The sequence below is a fragment of the Zingiber officinale genome, chromosome 5A (assembly GCF_018446385.1).
Source record: "Zingiber officinale cultivar Zhangliang chromosome 5A, Zo_v1.1, whole genome shotgun sequence".
Taxonomy (NCBI): domain Eukaryota; kingdom Viridiplantae; phylum Streptophyta; class Magnoliopsida; order Zingiberales; family Zingiberaceae; genus Zingiber; species Zingiber officinale.
In genome coordinates, this window is record NC_055994.1 from 85,844,095 (window position 1) to 85,867,996 (window position 23,902).

General features: G+C 38.7%; 2 protein-coding genes across 5 annotated transcripts; one reads left to right on the forward strand and one right to left on the reverse strand.

Moving 5' to 3' along the window:
* The first annotated feature begins 4,107 nt into the window (after window positions 1-4,107).
* On the forward strand, window positions 4,108-7,706 carry LOC121980836 (protein EARLY-RESPONSIVE TO DEHYDRATION 7, chloroplastic-like). Its single transcript, XM_042533076.1, has 4 exons — window positions 4,108-5,288; window positions 5,623-5,789; window positions 6,824-6,908; window positions 7,336-7,706. Exons 1-4 carry the CDS (start codon window positions 4,354-4,356, stop codon window positions 7,523-7,525), a joined length of 1,377 nt encoding a protein of 458 aa, XP_042389010.1. The 5' UTR covers window positions 4,108-4,353; the 3' UTR covers window positions 7,526-7,706.
* Window positions 7,707-7,838: 132 nt separating this feature from the next.
* Window positions 7,839-19,074, reverse strand: LOC121980835. Of its 4 annotated transcripts, XM_042533075.1 has the most exons (8): window positions 18,602-19,073; window positions 16,925-17,050; window positions 16,788-16,831; window positions 14,821-15,119; window positions 12,090-14,367; window positions 11,021-11,125; window positions 10,741-10,915; window positions 7,839-8,222 (listed from the first exon to the last, which is right to left on the reverse strand). In XM_042533075.1, the coding sequence occupies exons 2-8, from the start codon at window positions 17,036-17,038 to the stop codon at window positions 8,025-8,027; spliced, it is 3,213 nt and encodes a 1,070-aa protein (XP_042389009.1). In that variant the 5' UTR covers window positions 17,039-17,050; window positions 18,602-19,073; the 3' UTR covers window positions 7,839-8,024. The 4 variants fall into 4 exon arrangements, with proteins under 4 accessions (XP_042389009.1, XP_042389007.1, XP_042389006.1 ...); XM_042533073.1 differs by having other exon boundaries at window positions 12,090-15,119; window positions 18,517-19,074; XM_042533072.1 differs by having other exon boundaries at window positions 12,090-15,119.
* Window positions 19,075-23,902: the final 4,828 nt, after the last annotated feature.

Sequence of the window (23,902 nt, forward strand, 5' to 3'; positions counted from 1 at the left end):
CCGATGGCTAGTGGCGATTTGCACAGCCCAGCGCTGTAAGGGAAATAATAAAATGAGGAACCGGACAGTAGCATAGCACAGAAAGAAAAATGAATTTACCTGAGTGGCCTGCTGCATGTTGTTATCGCCGAGCTGCTTGGGCGTCATGAGGGCCACTTGAATCGGACGTCCTCGAAGAGCTTGGCGAGCGGGCCCGTCAGGGTTATTTCATGAACGGGGCTTGATGGCCGATTTGCAGACAATAAATATTCCTCCGATGGGAATCGAAGGGTAGTCTTGACGGTCGGGTGGCCGGACGGCACTTCCTCAGCCTCAGTCGCCTGACCCGAGGACTCCCCAATAGTTGAAGTTTCGCCCAACCGTCGTAAGTGACGACGAGTCAGTGGAGGAGAGCCAGAGGGCTGTGCGGTGGGCGAGGCCACTGAGGTCCCGATCTGCGAAGGCGTGCGATCTGGCGAGCCGACCTCGATCGGCGCTTGTGGTTCGCCTTCTTGGGTCGGCGGAAGGCTGGGGTCTCTTCGACGCTTCCGCCGAACTTCCCGCGGTGAATCCCCGGCCGGGGGGACTCCCAACTCGGCTGGGGCAGAGGAAACAGGGTCCGCCTCGACCTCTGTTGAAGCGAATGGAGTAACTTCTGTTTCAGGGGCGGACTGCGTCCCCCCCTCTCCTGTAGCTGCCGGGCGGCTGGGGATTAGACCCCGCTCGGCGAGTTCTTTTTTTGTAGCCGCCTCAATCTCCACGGCTTTCAATTTCAGATGATCAGTAGCCTTGGAGCGCCACATGACTTCAGCTGCAAGAGGAAAAATTAAAATCAGTTAGACAAAAAAGGCGAAGTGAGTAAAAAGTCATTACCCATGCGGTAGGGAAGATTGGCCCGAACGGGGGATAATCCAAAAATGTACAACACCCCCTTGAGAAGCAACTGGTCGATTTTGTACCGCTGACCGGACAACCAGTTCGCCGCATGAAGGTAGGCCGGATTGCTTCTGAATTTGCCGAGCTCCGGCTGGGTCGGCACAGCGGTCTGCCATTTAGTTTTGAATGCTGGCCGCTCGGGAAGTCGGATATAAAAGAAAAACTCCTTCCAGTGCTTGTTGGAAGTCGGCATATTATCAAAAAATTTAAAGCCTATTCTACTTTGGAAAATGAAAGTGCCCGGCTCAGATTGTTTGGGGTAGAAGAAGAAGTGAAATATTTTGGGGTCAAGTGGGATACTGTGCAACTTAAAGAGGACAACCACCCCGCTCAGCAACCTAAAGGAGTTCGACACAAGTTGGCCGAGCGGGATGCGGAAATAATTACAAACCTCCAAAATGAATGGATGGGTAGGAAATCTAAGGCCGCCCTGGAATTGGTCTAGAAAAAGCAAATGGTGCCGATCGGCGGGTTATGGGGCCGATCGGACGGGTCGGCTATAATTATTTCGTGGTCATCAGGGACCCCATACGTCCGAACAAGACGCCGAGCGCCCTCTTCATCAAACCGACTCTCCATGGTCATATACCAAGGGCCATGAACACCAACAGCGGGCTCAGAGGAGCTTGCCATCTCGGAGAAGCAATAAGATGGCAAAAAACCAGAGGAACGGGAACGAAAGAGGCAAAACGACTTGGGAGCACCTTGTAAACGAAGGGAGAAGACTCACTGAGAAGGAAACGGGCGGAAAAGATCACCGGTGGGATGGTAGCCGCCGAAAAACAGGAACTGGATCGTCGGAGGTCGCAGCAGAAGAAGAGGCGGAAGGACAACGCACAAGCAAGCATGCGGCGAAGGAAGTAGACGGAGGCTTTATACGGCCGAGGCTGGTCGGCCTCCGCCGTTGGATGCAGGTCACGAGAGACGAGGTCATCATCTAACCGTTCATTTCAAAGTAATCGGCGTCCCATCGTACGGATCATCACCGCCACACAAGAAGAGCCACATGGCGCTGTCACCAGGCGCAATTAAAGCGCCCATACCACGCATGCTTCGGTTTAATGAAGAGAATTTGCGTGATTTTCGAGAAGATTTAGACAAGCAAACATCCACGTTGAGCGACAAGACCACCAAAACGAAGAGCCGAGCGGCTGAATTTGGCAGAAGGGCCGAACGGCCCCAGGGATATTATAAGCGACGGAAAGGCGGCGACCGCCCGCTCGGACACATAGTCTAGTCAGTCGGACTCACTGCCTCCTTCGACTAGACTTGAAGGGAAGGCAAGTGATCCGGCGGTAAGAATGGGGGATCCACTTCCTGAAGAGTCTCAGCTTGAGGACAGATGGAGGGCTAAGCGGTTAATGGCCGCGCCGAGCAGCTGAGTAGGTCCGAGCGGAACCAAAGATAACCCAGTCACGGGCTGGGGTTTCCGACGCCAAGGCGGGAGAACCGAATGGCCGAGCGGGGCGTCTGCTCGGTTGGGACCGAAGGGCCGAGCGGGTGGTCCGTTCGGCCAGGACAAGGGCGAGGGTACGAAGGTTAGCCGAGCGGCCTATCCGTTCGGCTCAGAATATGGGATGTCAGCAAAGGCATGTCTGATGATTATGCCGTACACAAGAGTGCACGATGGAGGATCTCGCCGTCACATCATGGAGAGGTTGATACAGTAGCGGTAGAGTCTTATGGACGTCTTTCTGACAGACTCATATCTGGGCATAGTCCTTCTGACAGACCCATACCGGGGCATGGTCGAAAACAGAAGATTTCTTCGATTGGCGCGCCCAGGCTCCTTGGAGAGGTCTATATAAGGTCTCCGTTTCTTCACCGGAGGGACACAGGTCTTCTGTTTCTGAGACACCTCTTCATCTATTTCCTCGCCTGATTTGAGCGTCGGAGGGCCGCCGCCGGGACACCCCTCCCGGCTCGGTTTTGTTGCAGGTTCGCCGGAGGACTCGAGGATCCAGCAGGGAGCGCCACATCCTCAGCGTTCGTTGACCCCTGGTTTGGACAGGATCAATAGTGTAGGATCATAAGCACATGAGAGAGAAGAGGGTGAATCACTTGTGTTTTAAAATTTGTTTATTTTTCGAAACCTTTTAAAAAGTGTGAGTGCACAGCAAAATAAAATGAACTAAGTAAGAAAGAGTAGTGATGAAAAATTGAAAGTAACATGATCGGTTTACTTGGTTCAAAACCTTCGGCGACTCTTACTCCAAGGCCCAGACCCTTTGGACTTATCGATGCAATCCACTAATATCCTTTACCAGTAAATTCTCGATAGAGTAATCGAGTACAAATAAAGAAATAGGAAAATGTAACAACCCTACACTTTTCTTAGTAATAAAGTAAATAACTTTTAAAATTTGTTATCCAATACAATGATGTCGAAGTGTGGAAGCTCAAGTGTTGGCATTGATCCGCTGGCAACATTCGAACGTAGATGAGTAGTAGAATAGCAACAACACGAGAACGTAAGATTAATGCTTTGAGTGCTACCACTGACCTCCTTATAAACAGTGTTGGTGGCACCTCTAACAGCTAGAAGCCCCTCCAATAGTGCTTATTTGATCCGTAAATCAAAATCCATCAGTAAATTTCGATTAAAATCTATTTATGGACGTAGACAAGTCTGATTGGACTCATTTTAGGTCATGTAAATTTTTTAGTCTGTAAGGAGTCCAACGATGTCCTCCATTACTTATTTAGGCTTCTTCAGGTGTATTAAAATATTATTAAAACAATCGACAGTAAATCTCAATGTAAGTTTAATATAATTTCATATCCGACCTAACGTTGTTATGATCTTCGCGCACATTGCAAAATTTGAAATGTCATAACTTTTCATTCAATTTAAATAATGAAATACACAATATATCAAATCGAAGCTCATTTGAAGATATTTGATTTTTTATATTGTGTGTCTAGTAGATTAAATCAAGTTAAAAGTTACGATCTCTTGAAATTAAATTTATAATTATATCATCTATAATTTGTTAGCGGCCAGAATGAGCATGAGAGGCATTAAATATGAGATGCTCTTTTAATTTTCATCATTATGCTTTCATTCTTCAAAAATCTATCCTTGAAAGTAAATAGAGCATCATCAGTTTTCCAAAATTGGAAGCAAAATGATCGTCTCAACGGGCCGCCCACCCAAGTAAACGCGCATCGTTGCTTAGCCAGAATAAAATAACAAAAGCGAAGTCGCCGACTCCTGCGTTGTGGCTTCAGCGTCTAAATCGCCGCTCGAGAGTCGAGACATTCAAACAAAAGCCCGTTCCGTACCATCCCTCTCCTTCCCCATCTCGCTCTCCTTCCTTCCTCCACCTCCACGGCTCCACCATAAGACGCAACGCGTCACCTTCCTTCCCCTCTTTTCTTCGCTCCAAAGTCTCCGGCGGTATTTATTTATTGCCACCTTACCGAAACGCCAAAGCAATGGATTCCCGGAAGCCCTCGCTTTACCCTCAACTCGTCGAATCCGATTCCCAACTCCACTCGCCTTCCTCCTCCAAGCCCTACCTTCCCACTCCCACCCCTCCCCCCTCCGCCCCTCCCCTCTACCCTTCCGTCGACATGGCCGATCCCGTCGAGAATCTCTTCCCTGACATCGCCCGCGACGACAACGACAACGACAACAACAACCACGCCCCGCCTCCCGTCGAGGAAACCCTCATTCGCATCCCCGGCGCCATTCTCCACCTCATCGACCCCCAGCGGAGCGTCGAGCTTGGCGCCGGCGACTTCTCCCTCGTCCGCCTCCGCCAGGGAGAGAACACCCTCGCTGTCCTCGCCCGCGTCGGCGACGGTCTCGTCCAATGGCCGCTCGCTCGCGATGAGGCTGCCGTCAAACTCGACGATGCCCACTACTTCTTCTCCCTCCACGTGCCGCCGACCTCCGTCGGCGATCAAGAGGACGACGGCGGCAGTGATCTCCTTAATTATGGCCTCACCTTCGCCTCTAAGGGGCAGGAGGGCCTCCTCATGAAACTCGATCGTCACCTCCAGGACTACAGCAGCTTTTCCGTGCAGAAGATTGACGTTAAGGGAAAGGATTTGCCTTCGGCGGATGTGCTGGATGGATCGGTGACCAAGGCGGTGACGCCGGCCGAGGGGATGGGGCCGAAAAAACAGATGCTGGAGGAACGATCGGCCGCGTACTGGACGACTCTCGCGCCGAACGTGGAGGAATATAGCAGCTCGGTCGCAAAGATGATCGCCAAGGGTTCCACGCAGCTCATCAAGGGCATCTTATGGTGCGGGGACGTGACGGTGGAACGGCTCAAGCGGGGAGAGGATCTTCTGAAGAGAAGAATAGAACCAGGTTCAAAGCCCGTAGAGATCAGCAAGGACGCCATGAAGAGGATGAAAAGGTTTGGTTTGCTGTTTCATTTTCCTTAGTATTTTAGGAAAATTTATCAATATATGCCCCTTTTAATTGATTTTCACCATATCAAACTCCAGTAATCAAAATTTATCCAGTTCTTAATTTCTTCTTTAGTGGACTTAACCTCAAATGATAACAATTTTTAATGGACTTAATCCAAGGTTATGTTCCTTTTTTGTTCTAGATCCTAGGCTAAGGCTGTAGTACTTGTTCTTATGCTTTTCGTACATTTCCCTTTCAGTAACCAATGCTATTTAACTACTGCAAACACAACTTTACCGGTGGTTTTTTCACTTAATGACATGTTCATTATCCTCCAGGGTGAAGAGGGTCACAAAAATGTCAGAGAAGGTAGCCACGGGAATTCTATCTGGAGTTGTGAAGGTTTCTGGTTTTTTCACAAGTTCTGTTGTGAATTCAAAAGTAGGCAAGAAATTCTTTGAATTTTTGCCCGGGGAAATCGTCCTTGCATCTTTAGATGGTTTTGGTATGATTTTATCTTTTTTTACTTCTCTGTTTGCTTGCTTGATTTTCTAGCTCAGTATTAGTTAGTTTATCCTGTAGCTCATAGTCTGAACTAATATTGGTTTGAGGATTTTGTTTTGTTGGTTATCATTGCCAAATAGGTTACAGTTTTGTTTCTTAACTTGATTTGTATTGCTGTATTCATTTGAACGCCATATTTATCATCAATGTTCTTTGTCTTTTATACTGATCTTCTTGCCAAAAGAGAACTAAGGTTCCTTGCGCATCAATGTTGTTCATAGTATTGTCATGCAAGAAGATTGGATGCATTTTCCATTTACCTATGCATGCCATCCTTTCGATCTATCTATCGATGGTGATTGGACTTCAAAGTTATTTTTGGTTATTTTATATATAAGCTGAGCCTGGTCTGAAGTTTGATAGCAAGTTAGCAATCTTCTAACCTGTTGTCCTTATACTACGTTGATTTCTAGAAGAACTATTTGAATGACTCTTGCAGTGTCATCTTTCCAGGACTCACTTTGTGTCTTCCCATCACTAGAATGCTAGAGGATGATATTTTTCTCTAATTAATAAAATAATTTTTATATTAACTAAACTATTTTCCAATTAATCAGATTAGAGGAAACTACAGTATGATTAGGTGTTCCTATCGATGTCATTGCAGCAGTAGGTTTCACTTTGATCTATAGCAAATACCAGTGGAACAACACAGTTTATATGAACAGTGGGCAAGATTCTCATCACCTAGTCAGATATTGAATGGTTAACTTTGGTAGTGTCTCTTTAATTTTAGCACTCTATTAAATATCAAAATCTAAGAGAATGTAAAGATACTTTAAGTTCTACAGAATTACAATCTTATTGTATTTTTCTCAAGTTAATTATTTGTAATGCTTTGCAGTTTTGTAAATGTGTTATCAAGCATTTACAACTAGAGCCTAAATTTGAAAATTATAAGCTTCCTCCTTGCCTCGATGCCTATGTTGGTTCTAAAAGAATTTACTTATTTTGTCCTGGGATTTATGTCAACAGGAAAAATTTGTGATGCTGTTGAAGTGGCTGGCAAGAATGTCTTCCAAACATCTTCAGTTGTAACAACTGGACTTGTGTCACACAGGTATTTATATATTTATGATTGAATAGCTTTCTTAATTTTCAATTTACTATATTATCATCTGTCTTGTAGTTCATTTGTAGTTTGTACGGGGCACATGCCCAAGCAAAAACGATAAATTCAAGTAGACTAAAAACCCTATTATAAATCAACTTCATCTTAGGAAGACCATAGTGTTTATTTGAAAGTTGAGTGTCTAATTCTCACTGGAGATTAAGACATTACTAAGGTTGATTTGAAAGTTGAGACTGGAAGTTATTATCACCGGAGATTAAGGCATTACTCAAACACATTGAACCACTTTATTTGTTTATAGAAGACTAATGGGGTAGAGCATCCTAGTTACAACATTTGCCTACTCCAAAATGTTGTTTTTTTGTTCTTGTCATTTTATCTGATAAATTGATTCTTGGATTTTTTTTTTTTTTAGGTACGGCGATCAAGCAGCTGAAATTACACATGATGGCCTTGGTGCTGCAGGGCACGCATTCGGTACAGCATGGGCAGTCTTCAAGATCCGGAAAGCACTTAATCCTAAGAGCGCCATGAAGCCATCAACCCTGGCCAAGTCAGGCCTCAAGGCCGCCGCAAAAGAAGTGAAAGCGAGCAAAGGGAAATGACAATGGGCTATTCCTAGTTTGTTTTAGTAGGAAGACACCCTGCAATGGCACTTGGAGATCTTACCTTTCTTGGTCATGCTTTGAGTGGCTTGTTTTGTTCTTTTTTGATCTTCTGTTTGGATGTTTGATGTAACTGATCCGCAGATGAATAATAACTACACAAACCTATGTTTTTGGTTCATAGCTAATGCTAAAACAAGATTTACGTATCACGTGTCCATCCTTGTGTAGCATGCTGTAAAGGTAAAGCATGTAGTGGTCAGCTCGACTCATCAAGTACGCTTTAGAACCAGCATAATGTAACATCTACTAGTTAAACTGTAACTAAAAGGCAATTCTTACTATAGAGTAACAAACAAAAGCAAGCCAAGAACTTACTTTCCTTGTTTCACTTTGCGGTACTGCTCGAGTTGGATAAAAGAAGCAAAATTTACAAAAGAAAACATGTGTTAGCTTTCTCTACCATCGTTGCAGAACTATTGAAAACTATCTGGAACCTCTACCAACTCCGCGATACAAAGAAGTCGTAGTCTGGGTGACGGTTCACAGACCTACGACTGCCTTTTGCTACCACTGCTCTTGACATTGCAGATGCAGTTTTCTTCAGCGTCCTCAATCTCTCTTTTATCAAATCTGAGATACAGAGACTAGATCGAACATCTGGGCTCATGCCCCTTGGTTCAAACCAGTTCTCACCCTGCAATCAGACAATGCATCACCACCAGTTAGAAGATTTGCGGAAGGATATACCAAAAAAAACATGGAATTGCATCAATGGAGATACACCATGACTGATCAGAACAAAGTTAAACAATTATGAAAATGCTATCGAAAAAAATGACCAAAGATAACAGCTACTAGCCACAGTTCTGAATTGTGCCAATATGAGTCACTATTGAAGCGTTGCCGAAAAGCAGAGGATGAATTGTGTTGAAACAGGAGAAAAAAAATGGAGATCCTCAAATGAGTGAAGCAATTTGCAAACGGGGGTTGAGAAATTCACTTGAATTGTTGTTTTTATATGATAAAATTGATCATGAAAGTATGAAAAACTTCAATGCATTTGAAGCAAAAACAATATAATAAATGAACATTGAGACAATAGTTACAAGTGCACATCATGACGTCACTTCCATAACATATTATTGCCAAAAGATATGTCGATAAATTATATTAAAACCAGGAGAATTAAGAATAAGTGTAAATGATACATGAGGACAAGGGGAATGAGCTTAAGATGAATTTGGTACTATTTAGCTAAGATGAAGCAGCATTTGCGTCTACAATTAGTTGCTTCCAGGAGAAGCTCCTGAAGCAGCATTTTGTGTCTCCTTATGTCTTAGTTCTTCACCAAGAAATTAATTACAGTACCAGCAGCAAACCCCAAACTTACATCTTCAGCAATAAATATACTTTCCTCTGCCAACAAGTTTTCTCATTTTCCTATTTCTCCAACAACCCATGTCGAGGACATCATACAACCTTTTTGTCATCTCTTTGTTTGTGGTTATAGTCCTCCAATGATAGCCACATACCCCTTAATATCTGCAATCACAATTGCCCTCTCCCACCTTCCCTGATGCCATTGTCATTGCCCTCTTCTCACACAGTTGATGCCCTTGTTGTAACCATACAACAACCCTTTTTATGGCCCAACCATTGGTAGCAAGTAGTATGTTCTCAATAGTTCAATTGAATTTTGTTCTAGCAGAATGTTAATTATTGATTAATGTCCATTAGGCCAGATTCCAGCGCAATCAGTTGAGTACCAACTGTGCAACTGTATGTTGGGCAGAAAGTTGTCGGTCAAGATTGTATCAGTTTGATTGAAGGTCATTTGTAAGTTATTTCATAGTTGTAATAATTTGTCTGTTTACATTAGACCACAGAGTGGTTCTAATAATTTTTTGGCATCTTAGTAAGAACTTGGATCTTTCCATTTTAAGTTTACCTTGATAGCCCTTAGAACTTACCTTTTACCTTTATTTCAGTGAGGACTTAGACCTTTTTATTTAGAGAGACCTTTTAACAGCCCTTTGGCTCACCTCTTTCCTTCAGTTGGAGAATTCAAGATATTACTATCTATGTTTGCCTTTTATAGCATTCAGACTCATCTCTTTCCTAAAGCTCGTGATAATTTAGTACTTTTCCACTTAGGCCAGTCTTTTACAGCTGTTAGACTCAACTCTTTCCTTTAATTTGGTAAAAATTTAGAATCTTTCTATTCAGATTATGGTCCTTGGCCTCATCTGTTCTTTAAGTTCTTTAGGGTCTTTGTAAATTGAATAAAACATTAAAAAAAAAAATCAAATCCAGTACACTTCTGCAGCCCATTAATATTCAAGAACAAAAGAAATTTGCAAAATTTTGTAAGATGGTTTGAATCGTCTACAAAGATCAAGCTTCCTCTATGTATGAAACATCGATTGTAGCAACTTTAACTCCATTGTTCCTCTGATTCAAACCTTAGATTCCAATTCATACTTTGCATCTCACATTCTTTAGAACCTAAAAAAATTATAGTTCTACTATGTGATTCTTGTCCACTTGCAATTTCAACTCAATCATGGTTATTCACATGCAAAATCTATTTTAACATTTTGCTCAATTATTATAATTTAGCAGTAAGCCAGTGCTATGTTGTTAACAGTTCGGATTAATTTAGTAAACGTTAATCTCTTAAGAGTTAATTGTTGCATTGTTTGTTTGGTGCCTGTATATTCATGTGGTAGTTTATGTTGTTTTGCACCTCAGTAATACATATTCATAGTTTCTTTTGAGCATTTATTTTGGTGTTTATGATGCATGATTTGTGAAAACTCCATTGTTGTTAAGCTTTCTCACTTTCCTAGTTTGCTTGCTTGATTTCTATGGAGTGGATTCTGCTAAATAATCATAGTTGATTGTTATTTCTTGATCAAGGCATGTCGTATACTTCTGTTTTTCTTTTGGTCTAGCATTACTTTGGATCGCATGCAGAGCTAAATCTATCATTCAGGATCTGGTGGGGTGAGACATAACAATTCCTTGAACAAAGCTCCAATTAAGAAAAGTAGGTCAAACCATCAAAGCTTGAAGACTGATCATCAATCAATCCAAACTAATGGCATAGCACTCCAAAGTACACATAAAGAAATGACAGGTTCTCATTTCTCAATCAATAGACAAAAAAGTTGCACAGTTTAAGGCCAAAATATAAACACGATCAGATGTACCTTGTCATTATATGTCTGGAGACCTACAACTGGAGAGATTAGAGTGCTAAAAGCATCAGCAACACATTCTGGATCACTTCGACAAACAAAATTCCCCAGAGAGTGATATGTTAAAAAAGAAGCACGGAAATTTGCATCAGGTATACGATATATGGGGTACCATGCAACACAGTACCTAAAAAAGAAAAAGAAAATGTCATTAGACTAACATATACTAACTAGCATGAAATTTCAGATGCCTTTGCAAATTTAGATGATGAAGTAGTAAATTTGGACAAACCAAGAAGCAGGATGAAGATCTTGCAGTTTAGTAGACTCCAGCTTTAATGGATCTCCAAATATGCAACCATTAGATAAAGTACCCCAAGTCACCAGTTCTTTGATTCTGTGTTAGTTAAAGAATGACAATGAGGAAAAAGAATCGCACATCAAGCTCATGTGCTTGGAAACTAAAATTAGGAACTAAAGAAACAGTATCTCCTACAAAGCCTACTGCCTATGGATATGGGCATACTGTATGATAGCCATAGTTAGATCCACACCAGAGGAATGTATATCTGTTAGTTTATACTAATTTCTATGAGTTAGTTCATACTAATATCCATTAGCCAATGTTTTACTGATTTCAATAATCTGTTCTGACACAGTGGCCACTTGGCCCATGTTTTGCATGATTGCAGCATAACAAACACATTACTTAGCAACCCTATATCTACAAAATTTCAGTTTGAAAATAGCCATACACCCATTATTGGAATTAATAGGCATGCTAAACAACAGGACACAGGCAGCCTAAAATGATTTAAAACTAGAAGGCAATTGATTATCAATCAGTTATCCAAAAATATCTTTGCAGTAAGTAAATGTTCCTTATATTTTGATACATGCAATCAATAAGTCCTATCACATATCTTCCTTGAAGCCTTATGTTCTTAAAATATATGTGATGCATCTTGTTCATGAGTATAAAGTCATGTCTACATGCAAATCCAGACAAAGTTAAACAGGTACTGGTCCAATCCGACGATTTAATGTTTAAAACATATTTTAGAAAGATGACAAAAATGGTCACCTTAACACATATCATTCTTCAACAAAATTAAGATCATGCAGTACAAAAACAGTGTCATGCCTGGTTTAAGTGCAGCATCATGTGACCTATCTTGTTCAAAGAAAAATAAATGTGTTCGAGGTTTGGGGGTTGTAAAGTTATCATATTTGAAGCATAATTCTGACCAAACATGTGATGATTGGTATCTACTCGGTTCACATTTTCAAGGGGTAATAGAAAGGATAAAAGTATAACAAGATTGATTAGTTTAGGTGAAAAAAAGAAGAAAATCACTAACTTCTCAAATAATGGCTGGCGCCTGGGAGGTTGGTCAGATTCAAAATATTCAAATATGAGTTCCTCCTGATCCTGAATTTTATCAGAAGATGACAACTCTGGTGAAGATACGTCAGCATTGTTACATGGTTTTGACAGCAACTTTGACAAGCTTGGAAGAGAAGCAAAAGAATGTGAAGAATTTCCTGTCTTATTCACTTGAGAATTTAGATCACAATTTTTGCTACTCCTAGACATTCTAAATAGTTGCACAGCAGAGAGATATGGCACAAAATAGGCTGTGAATTCCAAATGGCCATTCTGCAGCCTTCTAGAATTGCAAATTTCATGTGCCTTTACTTCCAACCCAAAGCAACCAGGTTCTTCATACCACTGCCAAATCTTCTTCAAGGAAATATTATAAGGATGGTGCCAGCATAAAGAGCCAATTAGTTGTTCTTTCTTGCAACTATTGCAAGTTCTGCCAGGTTCTGATTGTTTAATTACTGGTGAAGCAGAAAATAGAAATTTTTCAAAGTCAGCAACCGTACTACCAGCCATGAGTTGAGCATCTTCTACTGCAGTTTGTAATTTGCAGGCATCATTAACAGCTATTATTATCTTTTCTAAATCAGTTTCAAATCCAAGAGTTTTGTTGTCTGTAATCTCAGAATTTTGGCAATTGATTGCAGCACATGAATCAAGAACTTCAGTTGAATGATGGTAGCAACTCAAGTTGTTAGTTGATGCACTAGCTCTAGCATATGAGAACTCTGTAACCTTACCCAATGATGATGAACTATTTGATACTACATCATCCATTTCAACAACTTCACGGTAGATTTGATTATGTAGTTCCTTATTGTTGACTGAAATCTTTAAAAACTCTAAAGGGTTTATATCTGAAACAGTCGAATCTCTCCTCCCCACTGGGACCCACTTCTGCATTGTAGTTTTAGTGCTGTTCAAATTGTTTGATTCTTTGTGACTTCCACAATCAAGCTTTCCAAATTCTTGGCCTTCAGTACTTCCAATTGGGTGACTTAATGTATCTCTAAAGAACATTTTGGTATCATTTCCAGAAATAGCTTCAATGTGCCCTGGAGCAAACTGATTTAACGTCGTTGGAATACAGCTAATTTCACTATGACAAACTCCATTACATGCATTTCCTGACTCTTTTTCATCCTCCAGACGAACATGTGTTTCCTTCTCTATTTCTGTCATACAACTATCTGTCAACTTAGATAAACTTCTTCCCAAAAATCTATTGTGAGGTGATTTTACTTCTGTATTATTTTGATTGTTAATATTTACAACTGGTGTATTCTGCAGGCCGTCTTTTGGCTGGAAATGATGCTTTTGGCCATTGGGCACATCAGTTTTACCAGTGTAAGTTCCACTCCAATGATTATGCTTTGCATGTTTAACAAATGTATTAGATTTGCTTTTTACATCATTAACAGAATTTCGAACTGCAGATTTAAAAAGTGTTTTACCTGTCTTAGACCCTCTAGGAACCACTTGGGTTGCCTCTATTGTAGAATTTGCATCTGGACAAGGGTATTTGTAGGTTATTCCACTTTGTTTTTGCTTCGGCTCAATAAATTTATTTCCTTTTGTTTTCATCTTATTATCCTTTGTTGAAACCTCTCTGTGAGGAGACGAAAAACTATCATTAGGTTTGGAGCAACCCTTTTCAAACTTTTGGACCTTCTGCCATATGGAGCAATAGTTATCTTTGCCCCCATGATTATGTATATTTGCATTACTGGATCTATTATCTCCACTCAAGCCACTATTGTCAATTGTTCTTCTAGATCTTCTACCTCGCTTCCCAGATACAACTACATGGAAGCCGTTGCTGCTCCCAGCTTGGCTGCTGCAATCAGCTCTTTCAGTACTGCTATAAGCGTCAAGGACATCATTTGACAAATCTGTGCTATTGCGATAACAATCCTTCGATATTTCAGCATCCAAATCACATAAACTTGCAGTTGTATCAATCAAGGTGCCATGAGCAATCTCTCTGCAAGGTGAAACTATTTCACCCTCTGAAGAACTGGGTCCGATTTCCTCCTTGACAGGTAACTGCATTGCAGTGTCATCACTTGAGTTCTCATCAATGTCAGTGTTCCAACATTCTAAAGTTTTATTAATGGGAATGTTCAAGGGATTACCATCGTGGATATTATTTTCTTTACAATGACCTTCTCTTGAGCTTCCATCAGTAGTTAATGGAAATACTGCAGCATCATCAGTAGTGCAGGATGAATTAACAGAAATGGTAGTGTCACGACCTGAATCGTCACCAGCAAATGTTTCAGGTGAAGGTATTGTTTCAGTATCAACCATCTCAGCACTGTTTGATGTACAGGAGGACAAATTTTGACAGTCTACAAATTCATTATTATTTTCACAATCATCCTTGTTTAGAATAATATCAGTACCCAACAATCTATGTGGTGTTGCTTCATCTGACAAGTTATTATCTGAGAGATTTTTTTCTGAAGAATAAACAGAGCTGGGGGTAGATGTTTCAGACGCAGAAGCCCTATAAATGTTTCCATTGCATTGGACACTAGACTCAATTGAACCCGTTCTAGAAGCAACTCGTTTATACTGCTTCCCCTTCTTTTTACTTTTTTTTCTTGAATTCCTTTTAACTTTCTTATCCACTTTTGGAAAGTCGTTAACCATGAAACCTGAGCTAACTTCATTTGTGTTATCACAAATTGAAACAGAAGAATTACCTGATGTAAAACAGCAAGAAAGAGTACTTGAACTGGCTAGAGAACTAGACAAATTCTTTGTGCTTTTCCCTGAACTACTTGCTTCACTGGAAATATAAGTTGACCTTGAAAATTCTGTATTTGCAGTCTGGAGACCAACCATTAACAGTCCCGGAGACGATGGCCTGTGACCATCCATATTAGATGGTGAATGTAGATCAAATTTTTTCTGAACAGTAGTGTCTGGCAAAAAAGAAGGGAAATTTGATGACTTCCTAAACACATCAGCGTCGACAAAGAGGACTGTGAATAATGGTAACCTGACAAATAATGAAAGAGACACATCAGAGAATAGGAGGAAAATGTGAAAAAAGAGAATGCACAGCCCAGAATGGTCACTACAGAAGAAATAATGCCATTGTTTCTAGAATTTGTCTGTGAAGCCATATATCAGCATATGCATCTGGAATGCTTCACCGTATCATATATGCTTAGATATACATCCCCAACTTAGCATTTCCATTGACTCACTCATACCGAACTAGATTATTTTTTAGGCGAACATAATCTCTGGGAACAAACCAAATATAAAAAGATGACTAACGTAGTTGATGTACTGTAACACAAATATAGAGAATCAACAGAACAATAAGGAAAGAACTCCATGGCTAAAAATAACAAATTGAGTGTTAAATGCTTTTAATGGGTAAGAATAACAATGAGTCATGCTTGACAGACCCTTTTGAAATGCGATTAGTGGCAACATTTTCACAATGTAATGAACTATCACAATGGGAAAAAAAAAGAGTAGATCAAGTTCACTTATACCTCACAGTGAAAATTAATGAATCATAACACACCTCTGAAGAAGAAAGTGATGAGTAATGGGATGATTAGGAACTCTATGATTATGATGAGTCATGAATATGACTTTTAAAGATTACAAATTTCAAATTCGAAGTTCTTTTTTTTTTATTATAAACCTATTCGCATTTTGTTATGATTACCTGGTAGCTGCAAGAAAAATAGATTGTTTATTTAAATTATATTTTCATAATATAATTAATGTTAATAATTTCTTAAAAGTAAGCATATATGTGACCACAGATTTCTAGGCATATTGCATATTCATTATGCAGGGATCCAAGGCATGTCACATGTAGATGCTTTTTCATTTTAACTGATGTCGTGGGATGTCACAAAAGTAGCTCTTTTGCAGGGTTTATCTAGAAGTAGTAAGTGATAAAATAATTTATCAACGATGGATGTTTGGTTTAGCCCACTCAACCCACTAAATCCAACTCGATAGACCATAGAATCCAATAGGCGAGGGATACAAAGTCATTCTTACTTTAATCCCACCGACAAAGTCAACCTCATTAGAGAAAACAAGTGTACCTATATACAAGTAGTATGTGGAGTGGGTCCACAGGTAATGTCTAACTGATGCATCGCGAGCTAGACAAGAGAAATGTAAGAGAATGAAGACGAAACACGTGGAAGTTGAAAGTAGGAAGAGAAAAGAGGGGAAAAAGAAGAGTTCGGAGAAGAAGAGAGGAGAGAAAAGAGACACCTAGAAGAAAAATAATTCAATTCATTATATCATGTATGTATCTGAAAACCAATTCTAAAAAAAATCAATATCAATTGCACTTAAGCGTGATAAATATTTCCAATATATCCAATCACATGCCAGTATATATACCAGCTTGAATAAAACGCAAGCATCAGAATTCCCTTTAGCTGTTATTATTAGGCATCAGCCTGCATCCTGACACCCAAGAATATCAACACAAAGATAAAATGAATACTACTGTTATAAAATACATTTGAAATTTGAGGAAATAAAATAGCAAAGTACTTCTATAAAAAAAATTTAGAAAGTTCAAATAGGAACAAAACTCTTAAGTCTTAACCAAAAAATAGTGACTACATCCTGAAAATTGCTAAGCAGTTAGAATAAATGGCCAAAAAGAAACAAAGAATACCTTAGTTCAGAACATGCTGGGGCAAATCTAAGTGGTTGAAGGTCCTGAAGAAAAGCGTTTACACATTAGTAGAAATTTACTATATGAACACATAGCTTCAGATAATCAAAACTACGGATTCCAGAAAAGCCACTTACTTTTGGACATGTATGGCTATTGGTCCGATCTATTAATCTCCTTGATAATGTATTGTTTCTCCCATAAGCAAACTTTTCAATAACATTGTTTCTCCTGCCATGTCCATACGGCATTGCCGGCTATGCCTATATATGTACAAAAAGAAAAAATAAACACACACTAACAAATCACATGGATCATATGATAATGTTGAGATTCAGTCGCAAATGCAACAAGAAAAGGGCACATTCAAGTAGCATAATTCTTTTGAAGAAAAAGAAAACATGCCACCTTACTATCTTTTATTGCTGTTGAAGCACAGTATCCAGTAAAACTTAGTAATGAATTTCTATTTTAATTCATTGGCCTAATATTTTTTTCCTATTAAATAAAACACTGGAAGCACATAAAAGTTTCAATCAATAGAAAGATAGACAAGCTCATTGGGACATATCTGTGAAAAGCATTAACAAAAAGTGTCTTCAAGCACCAAAAGTCCAAAAAAAATACTTACATTTTCTGAAAAATTCTAACGACCCAATGCATATCCAATAAAATGTAAAACTTAAATGTCCAATGGACAGTTTATAATACATGTGCCTTCTGTCTCAATGATATGATGACATATCATGTAAGTTAGAAGAAACAACCACAAAAAGGTATCCTGAAGAGTTAAATATGTTAGCATTAGATTAGAGTTAGTTATTCAAGGAACTATCCTCAAAAAGGATAAGAGTGACTATGAATACAAAAAGAGGAAAACTTGAATCGGTTTTTAATGAGTAAAAAAAGGAGCTCTCCATTAAGATGAATCATAACAAGCAATCTCGATAGTTTCTACAAAGGGATTCTCTGAAAGAGCTAAATCATGTTCTCAGAAGCCTTATTGCCCGTCACATTTATTCCACATTAAATGGATGTGTCAACAAATAAGTGGGTAGAACCTAAGATTGGATGTTCTTCGAGAAAAATAAGGTCTGTGGAAGAAGGATGGGTATCTGCACAATCAAATTCCAATTCAATCCTAAGCACGTAGCTTCGCTACTTTAGATATAACATAAAATGGCAAAACTTGTCATCAGTCCACTGCAGATGAAACTCCCCTATAACTGTATCCAAGATGCCATCTTCCCAAATTTTGACTTATAGATTTGGCAAAGAAGACTAGATAGAAAGACAAAAAGAATTATCTTTTATGTCAAAACGTCAATTCAATTTGGAGAAGAAACATCAGACTCAATCGGCCTAACCACAACCTTACCCATAGCACCATAGTCAAAGGCAGTCCACAAATTGCACTCCCAGAAAAACGCCACAATAAATCGAAGGTTCTTCCATCAAGCAATCACTAGGAGGGGATATAAGTAAGCATATCGAATAATTGCGGTGAAAGCGCGGCGACAATATCCATGAACAACCTCACGGCAACCATTCGAACGAAAAACAAAGCGGCATGGCGTGCACAAACCACATCCAATCGCCGAAGAAAGACACGGAAAAGAGGAGAAAAAGAAGGAAAAGAGAAAAAAAGACAGCCCCGGACGGGCTATACGACTTTACTAAGAACAGTAGCAACCGGAATCATCGAACCGCACATAGGAAAAGCATGTACCGAAATTAGCGCAGGGGAAAGCCGGAAGACGCGGCTGGATGACCCATACTAAACCACGACAAAAGCAAGAGAGCGAGGACGACACCTTGGAGCGCGAATCCGACAGGCCGCACCTCTCCTTGCCAAAGGCCGAGCTTTTGATGACTCCCTGCTCCTCCCTCCCTCCACCGTTGCTGCACTTCCGGCAACCGATACGCAATCGGGAGATCGCTGACGATGTCAGAAGGAGCACGAAAAAGCTTCCCTTTTCCTTTAGCGATTAGCTCGGCTCCGTGATCGCCGGGCTCTGGATTCCCAGAAAGAACGACGAGGTAGAGGATGTTCTAAGCGAACGAATAGACGGCACAGGGGATCGCAGTGACCGACTACAATTACATTCTACCCACACTCTGCCTAGATTTTAGTTGGATAAACGTCGATGCCATTCGTGGCCCCGCCAAGACCAACGGCATGGTAATCCGGCGGGTAGGAATCTGCAGTATAAATAAAATTGGGAAAGGAAAGCACCATCCATGGGGAGATCGCCTTCCTGCTGGTGGCCGTGAATTAGGTCACGACGATTCGATAATCTCATGCGGCCCCGATACAGTTAAAATATAGTATAAATATGGGAAAATTTGTCCATTGGAAAACAAAATTTTAGATATAGAAAAAAATTTTGTTTTCGCTTTAGTAGGACATATTTACTTAATTATTTCTGATATTTTAAATATAAAAAATTTAAAAATAAATATAATTTTTCATAAATTCAGTACATAAAATGAAAATCTAATATATTTTCTAGTAAATAGAGTATGATTTTTTTTCACCTTAATTGAATGAAAAATATATTAGATTTTCTTTAAATGATGTTAATTTAGGAGGAATTATATTAAGCAGGATAAAAGTCGTACTCAATTTAATAGAAAATATATTCGATTCTAGTTTAAAGTGCTGAATTTAACAAAAACTATATTTATTTTTAGACTATTTATACCGGGTAATTTTAATAGAAAATATATTCGATTCTAATATAAAATGCTGACTTTAGGAATTATACTCATTTTAATATATTTTCTATCAAATTAAACACGATTGTTTTTCCACCCCAATTGGATAGAAAATATATTAGATTTTTTTTAAATAATACTCAATTAGATAGAAAATATACTAGATTTTCTATAAATAGTGTTGAATTTAGAAGAAATTATATTAAAATAGTAAAAAAGTCGTGCTTAATTTCATAGAAAATATACTCAATTTTAGTGTAAAGTACTGATTTGAAGAGGAATTATATTCATTTTTGGACCTTTTGTAACTAAAAAATCTTAGGGGCAATTAGGTAATAATATTTATATGAGGAAGTTGAAGCAAATAAAACTTTACACGGGAGTGGAAACAAAGTTTTCCGTGCAAAAATAAAAATTATGATTGAAGATTTTTCTCTACTTTACCATAATAAATATTGTAATTAAAATTACAAATAATTGTCCAAGAAAAACATAATTTCAGTGGAAATAAATAATATTTACTTATTTATTTAAGCATTTGCCATAAAAATACTTCTAAAGTTTATTGTGACACTAAATAAATTTTAGTTAAAATTAATTAAATATCAAAAATATATTTTATAATTTTTAAAAATAATATCAAATGTTTTAAATAACACCAGCATTACTTTTAAATTAATTTAATAAACTACAAATGTCATTTATTTAAACTAATTAATTCTCGAAGTCGTCTAAATTGTGATAAGTGTGATTAGATGATCCCCGTTAGATCCTAAGACACTTGGTGCAAAATCACAGCCGCTTGGTCGAGTGGTTTTATAATCCCACGGCTATGATTTCGCGGTCAATATCAGTCGAATTGATATTGCTACGTTTCGTTTGGTGTAATATAATCAAATTTGTAATATAATATTTTGATTACATTACTATATTTGGTAATATAATGTCTTGATTACATTACTATATTTGGTAATGTAATGTATGTAATGTTTGATTAAGTGATTATATTCTTTTGTTTGATGTCTATTATTTTTTATAAGTAATGTAATTCGTATTATTATAAAATGACAAAAATATCTCGTGACTTCTACCGATGGTCGCCGCACCTCTATCGGAGCTTGCAGCAACCAGCGACCACCGTCGTTGGCCTCCTCCGCCGGCTGTCGCCGGCAATCGGCGACGGAGACAATCGTCGGCCGCCGGCAATCGGCAATCGACGACGGAGACAACCGCCGGCCGCCGACAATCGGCAACCGGCAACGGAGACAATTGCCGGCGGTGGTCGCCGGTGGTGGCCGCTGGCGATCGGTGGCCGGCGGCCGACAGTGGCTACCGGTGACGGCCGTCGACGGCGGTGGGCGGCGGTTGTGGTTGATTAGGGGTATATTCGACATTTAAATTTTGATTAAACGGTGACCTTGTAATATAATCGGATTACATAGTATTTGTTTTGTAATCCAGATTATAAAATTTCACTACCTTTTGTAATCCAGATTACATTGTATTACAAGTTTAAAATTAAATCAAATAAAATAATCAACTTTATAATATAATCCTGATTACATTACAAGGCAAATTATACTCTACCAAACGTAATCTAACAGTAAACACATAAAAGAATAACATGAATTTATCTTCAACATCTTTTAATCATACTCAATGAAGGAATTGAATTTAATCTTGAATTGTTTAGGTTGATTCGGTTTGATGTCTGAATCCATATTTTTAGAATCATCTCAATTCTTTGAACTCTTTTCTATCCATAATCAATCTGTGAGAGTAATAGACTAAACACTCCATTGTTTAACTAATTGGAATGGTTAGGTGACACCAAACTCGTTTCATTTAATTGGAATGGTATTAGCAAACGCAGCATAAATTTATCAGATTTTTCGTTCCCAGATCACTCAATTTTAATTTAATTTGACAAAAATCAATTTCATTGGATTTAATTTGAGGTAACCATTATAATTTGGAATTAGTTTCCATTTCCAATTCCAGCTGAATTAGGGTTTGATTTCCAAAAGACAGCAGCTCTGGAGTTCAAACAATTTCTGTTACAAGTTCTGATCATGTTCGGAAGTTAAGTAGACGGAGGGACCGGTGAGGTGGCTGGAATATTAATAGAAGAGAGACTTCGAGCTAGAAGCTGCAGACTTGTACACACCACAGATAGAACCCACAAAAATCCCACAAAAATGTTAGAGCAAGAACTAGGGAGAGGGTCCCTAGTATAGGTACTGTAAGTATCCTAGATAGTTTTGATCTGGTCAATCAAGTTCAGTTAGGTTCTGTTATATTTGATCTTTGTGTCTAAGTGTGCAGAAGTTTAGAAACACAAGAAGTCGAGCCGAAAACGCAGCCAGCGAGAAGGATGACATAGGAAGGGAGTCGATGGGCTCGGTGTATTCGAAGGACAAAGTGTTGCGGAATAGTATACCGGCGGACGAGAAGGAGGCGTGAGAAGGCTGGAGTTGGGTTCGGGTGAACACAATTCTGGATGATTGGAGCATCACCTAAGAGAACGGAGCGAAAAATGGTTAACAAGCAAAATTAACTATTTCCAGATGAGCAGTACTGAAGGCGCCTTCTGTAAACAATACTGAAGGTGCCTTCAAAGGTTTAGAAAACACCTTCGATGAACAGTATAAAGGCGCCTTCCGATAGTCGTTAGCGAAGATAAAGTTTTATCTTCGCTTGAATAAAACTTAACCGATTGAAGGCGCATTGAACCCTCTTGAAGGCGCCTTCCACCCTCGGATAAGATTTTTCAAGAACTATAAAATATCCCCTGGAGCTAGGAAATAAACAACTGTAACTACAACTCTTGTAATCTTTCCTAGTTTATTTTCTGAGCTGTCAACGTCTGTAATAGGTTTCTTCACCTACAACGAAGGAGATCTACTAGTGCTTTTCACTGTCTTAGATTAACAATTATCTAGGTTGTAACCAAGTTAATTTCTTAGCCTCTTCTATTTTTAGTTGTTCAATTTCTATTGTTATAATTGTCCTATTAATCCAAGTTGAGAGACCGGGAAAGGTTATTTTTTATTTTATAGGCAATTTACCCCCTTTTGTCGGTCTCGCAGCACCAACAAGTGGTATTAGAACAAGGTTATTTCAGAAGGATTAACCACCGACTGAAGCACAAGAAATGGTCGGTGCAAGTATCTATCCACCAATGTTCTAGGGGGAGTTCACGTTTTGGAGACATCGAATGGAGGTATATTTTAAAACCGATTTCGATACTTTACTAACAATCAAGTATGGTTTTGATATGCCCAAAAGCGAAGAAGAAAAAGACCTTAAGGAGTATCGATGGACTGAAAAATAGCAAAATAATTTCATGGCAAATGATAAGGCTGAGTTCCACCTTCTAAGCGTTATGTCTGCCCAAGATCTCGACAAAATCAATAAATACAAGAGTGCAAAAGAATTTTGGGAAAAGTTCTTGAAACTCTACTAAGAACCAGAAAAAGTCGAATCCAACTCCTCGAGAGACACCGAGTCGTTGTCAGAAGAAACCCAGATCAAGAAAATTACCGGAACAACTCTCATAGCCGAATATCTACCTGAAGATGCAGGTAACTCAGAGATGAGCATCGATGAAAGGGAGGATCATCAAAGAAAAGTTGCGATGAAAGGGGAGCATCAGAACACAAGGTAAGTGGAGGGCGTGCACTATCTCCCAAACAATCTTTTGAATTTATCAAAATATTTTCTAAAAACATGTGCAAATTAAAAATATATATATATGGACTTAAAAAGACAATTAGCCAATGAATGCTCACTAAAATTGTTTAATAATTTAAAATTAGAAAATTAAAAATTAAAAATTAAAAATACAAATATAGAGATTGAAAGATAATCATGCATGTTCTAATTACTATAAAAAAAATAAAGATTTAGAAATTATGATAAAATCGACTGGTATATTAGAAATCACAGGTTAAATTAGAAAAATATCACAGAAATATATCCATAAAAAATTTTTAATTAGTAGGAACTTATATTGGATTCCAAAAATATGCTTAAATTAAAGTGTTATATTTGAGAAATAAACCAAGAATGTTCAAGAAGAAAATTGAATATTTAATTTCTTTAAAAGGTTGTGTATAGAAATAGTTGTTGTTACAATATCCAAGAAGGTCTAGTGTCTCGCAACAACCTGGAAGTTAATTATTGAAATAAATATTTAATTAACTAACTGAAATATAAATTTTTTTTAGTCTTTATTTTTCTCTTAAAATAATTTTAATATTGTTTAAATTTTTTTTATGGCCATTCAACTGGTATAAAATTTTCAGATTTTTTTCAAAATTCTAAAAACTTCTTGATTTTTTTCTCTCCCTTAGACTTCTACTGAAAATTCTTTCCAGTTATTTGTGTAAAGTAAC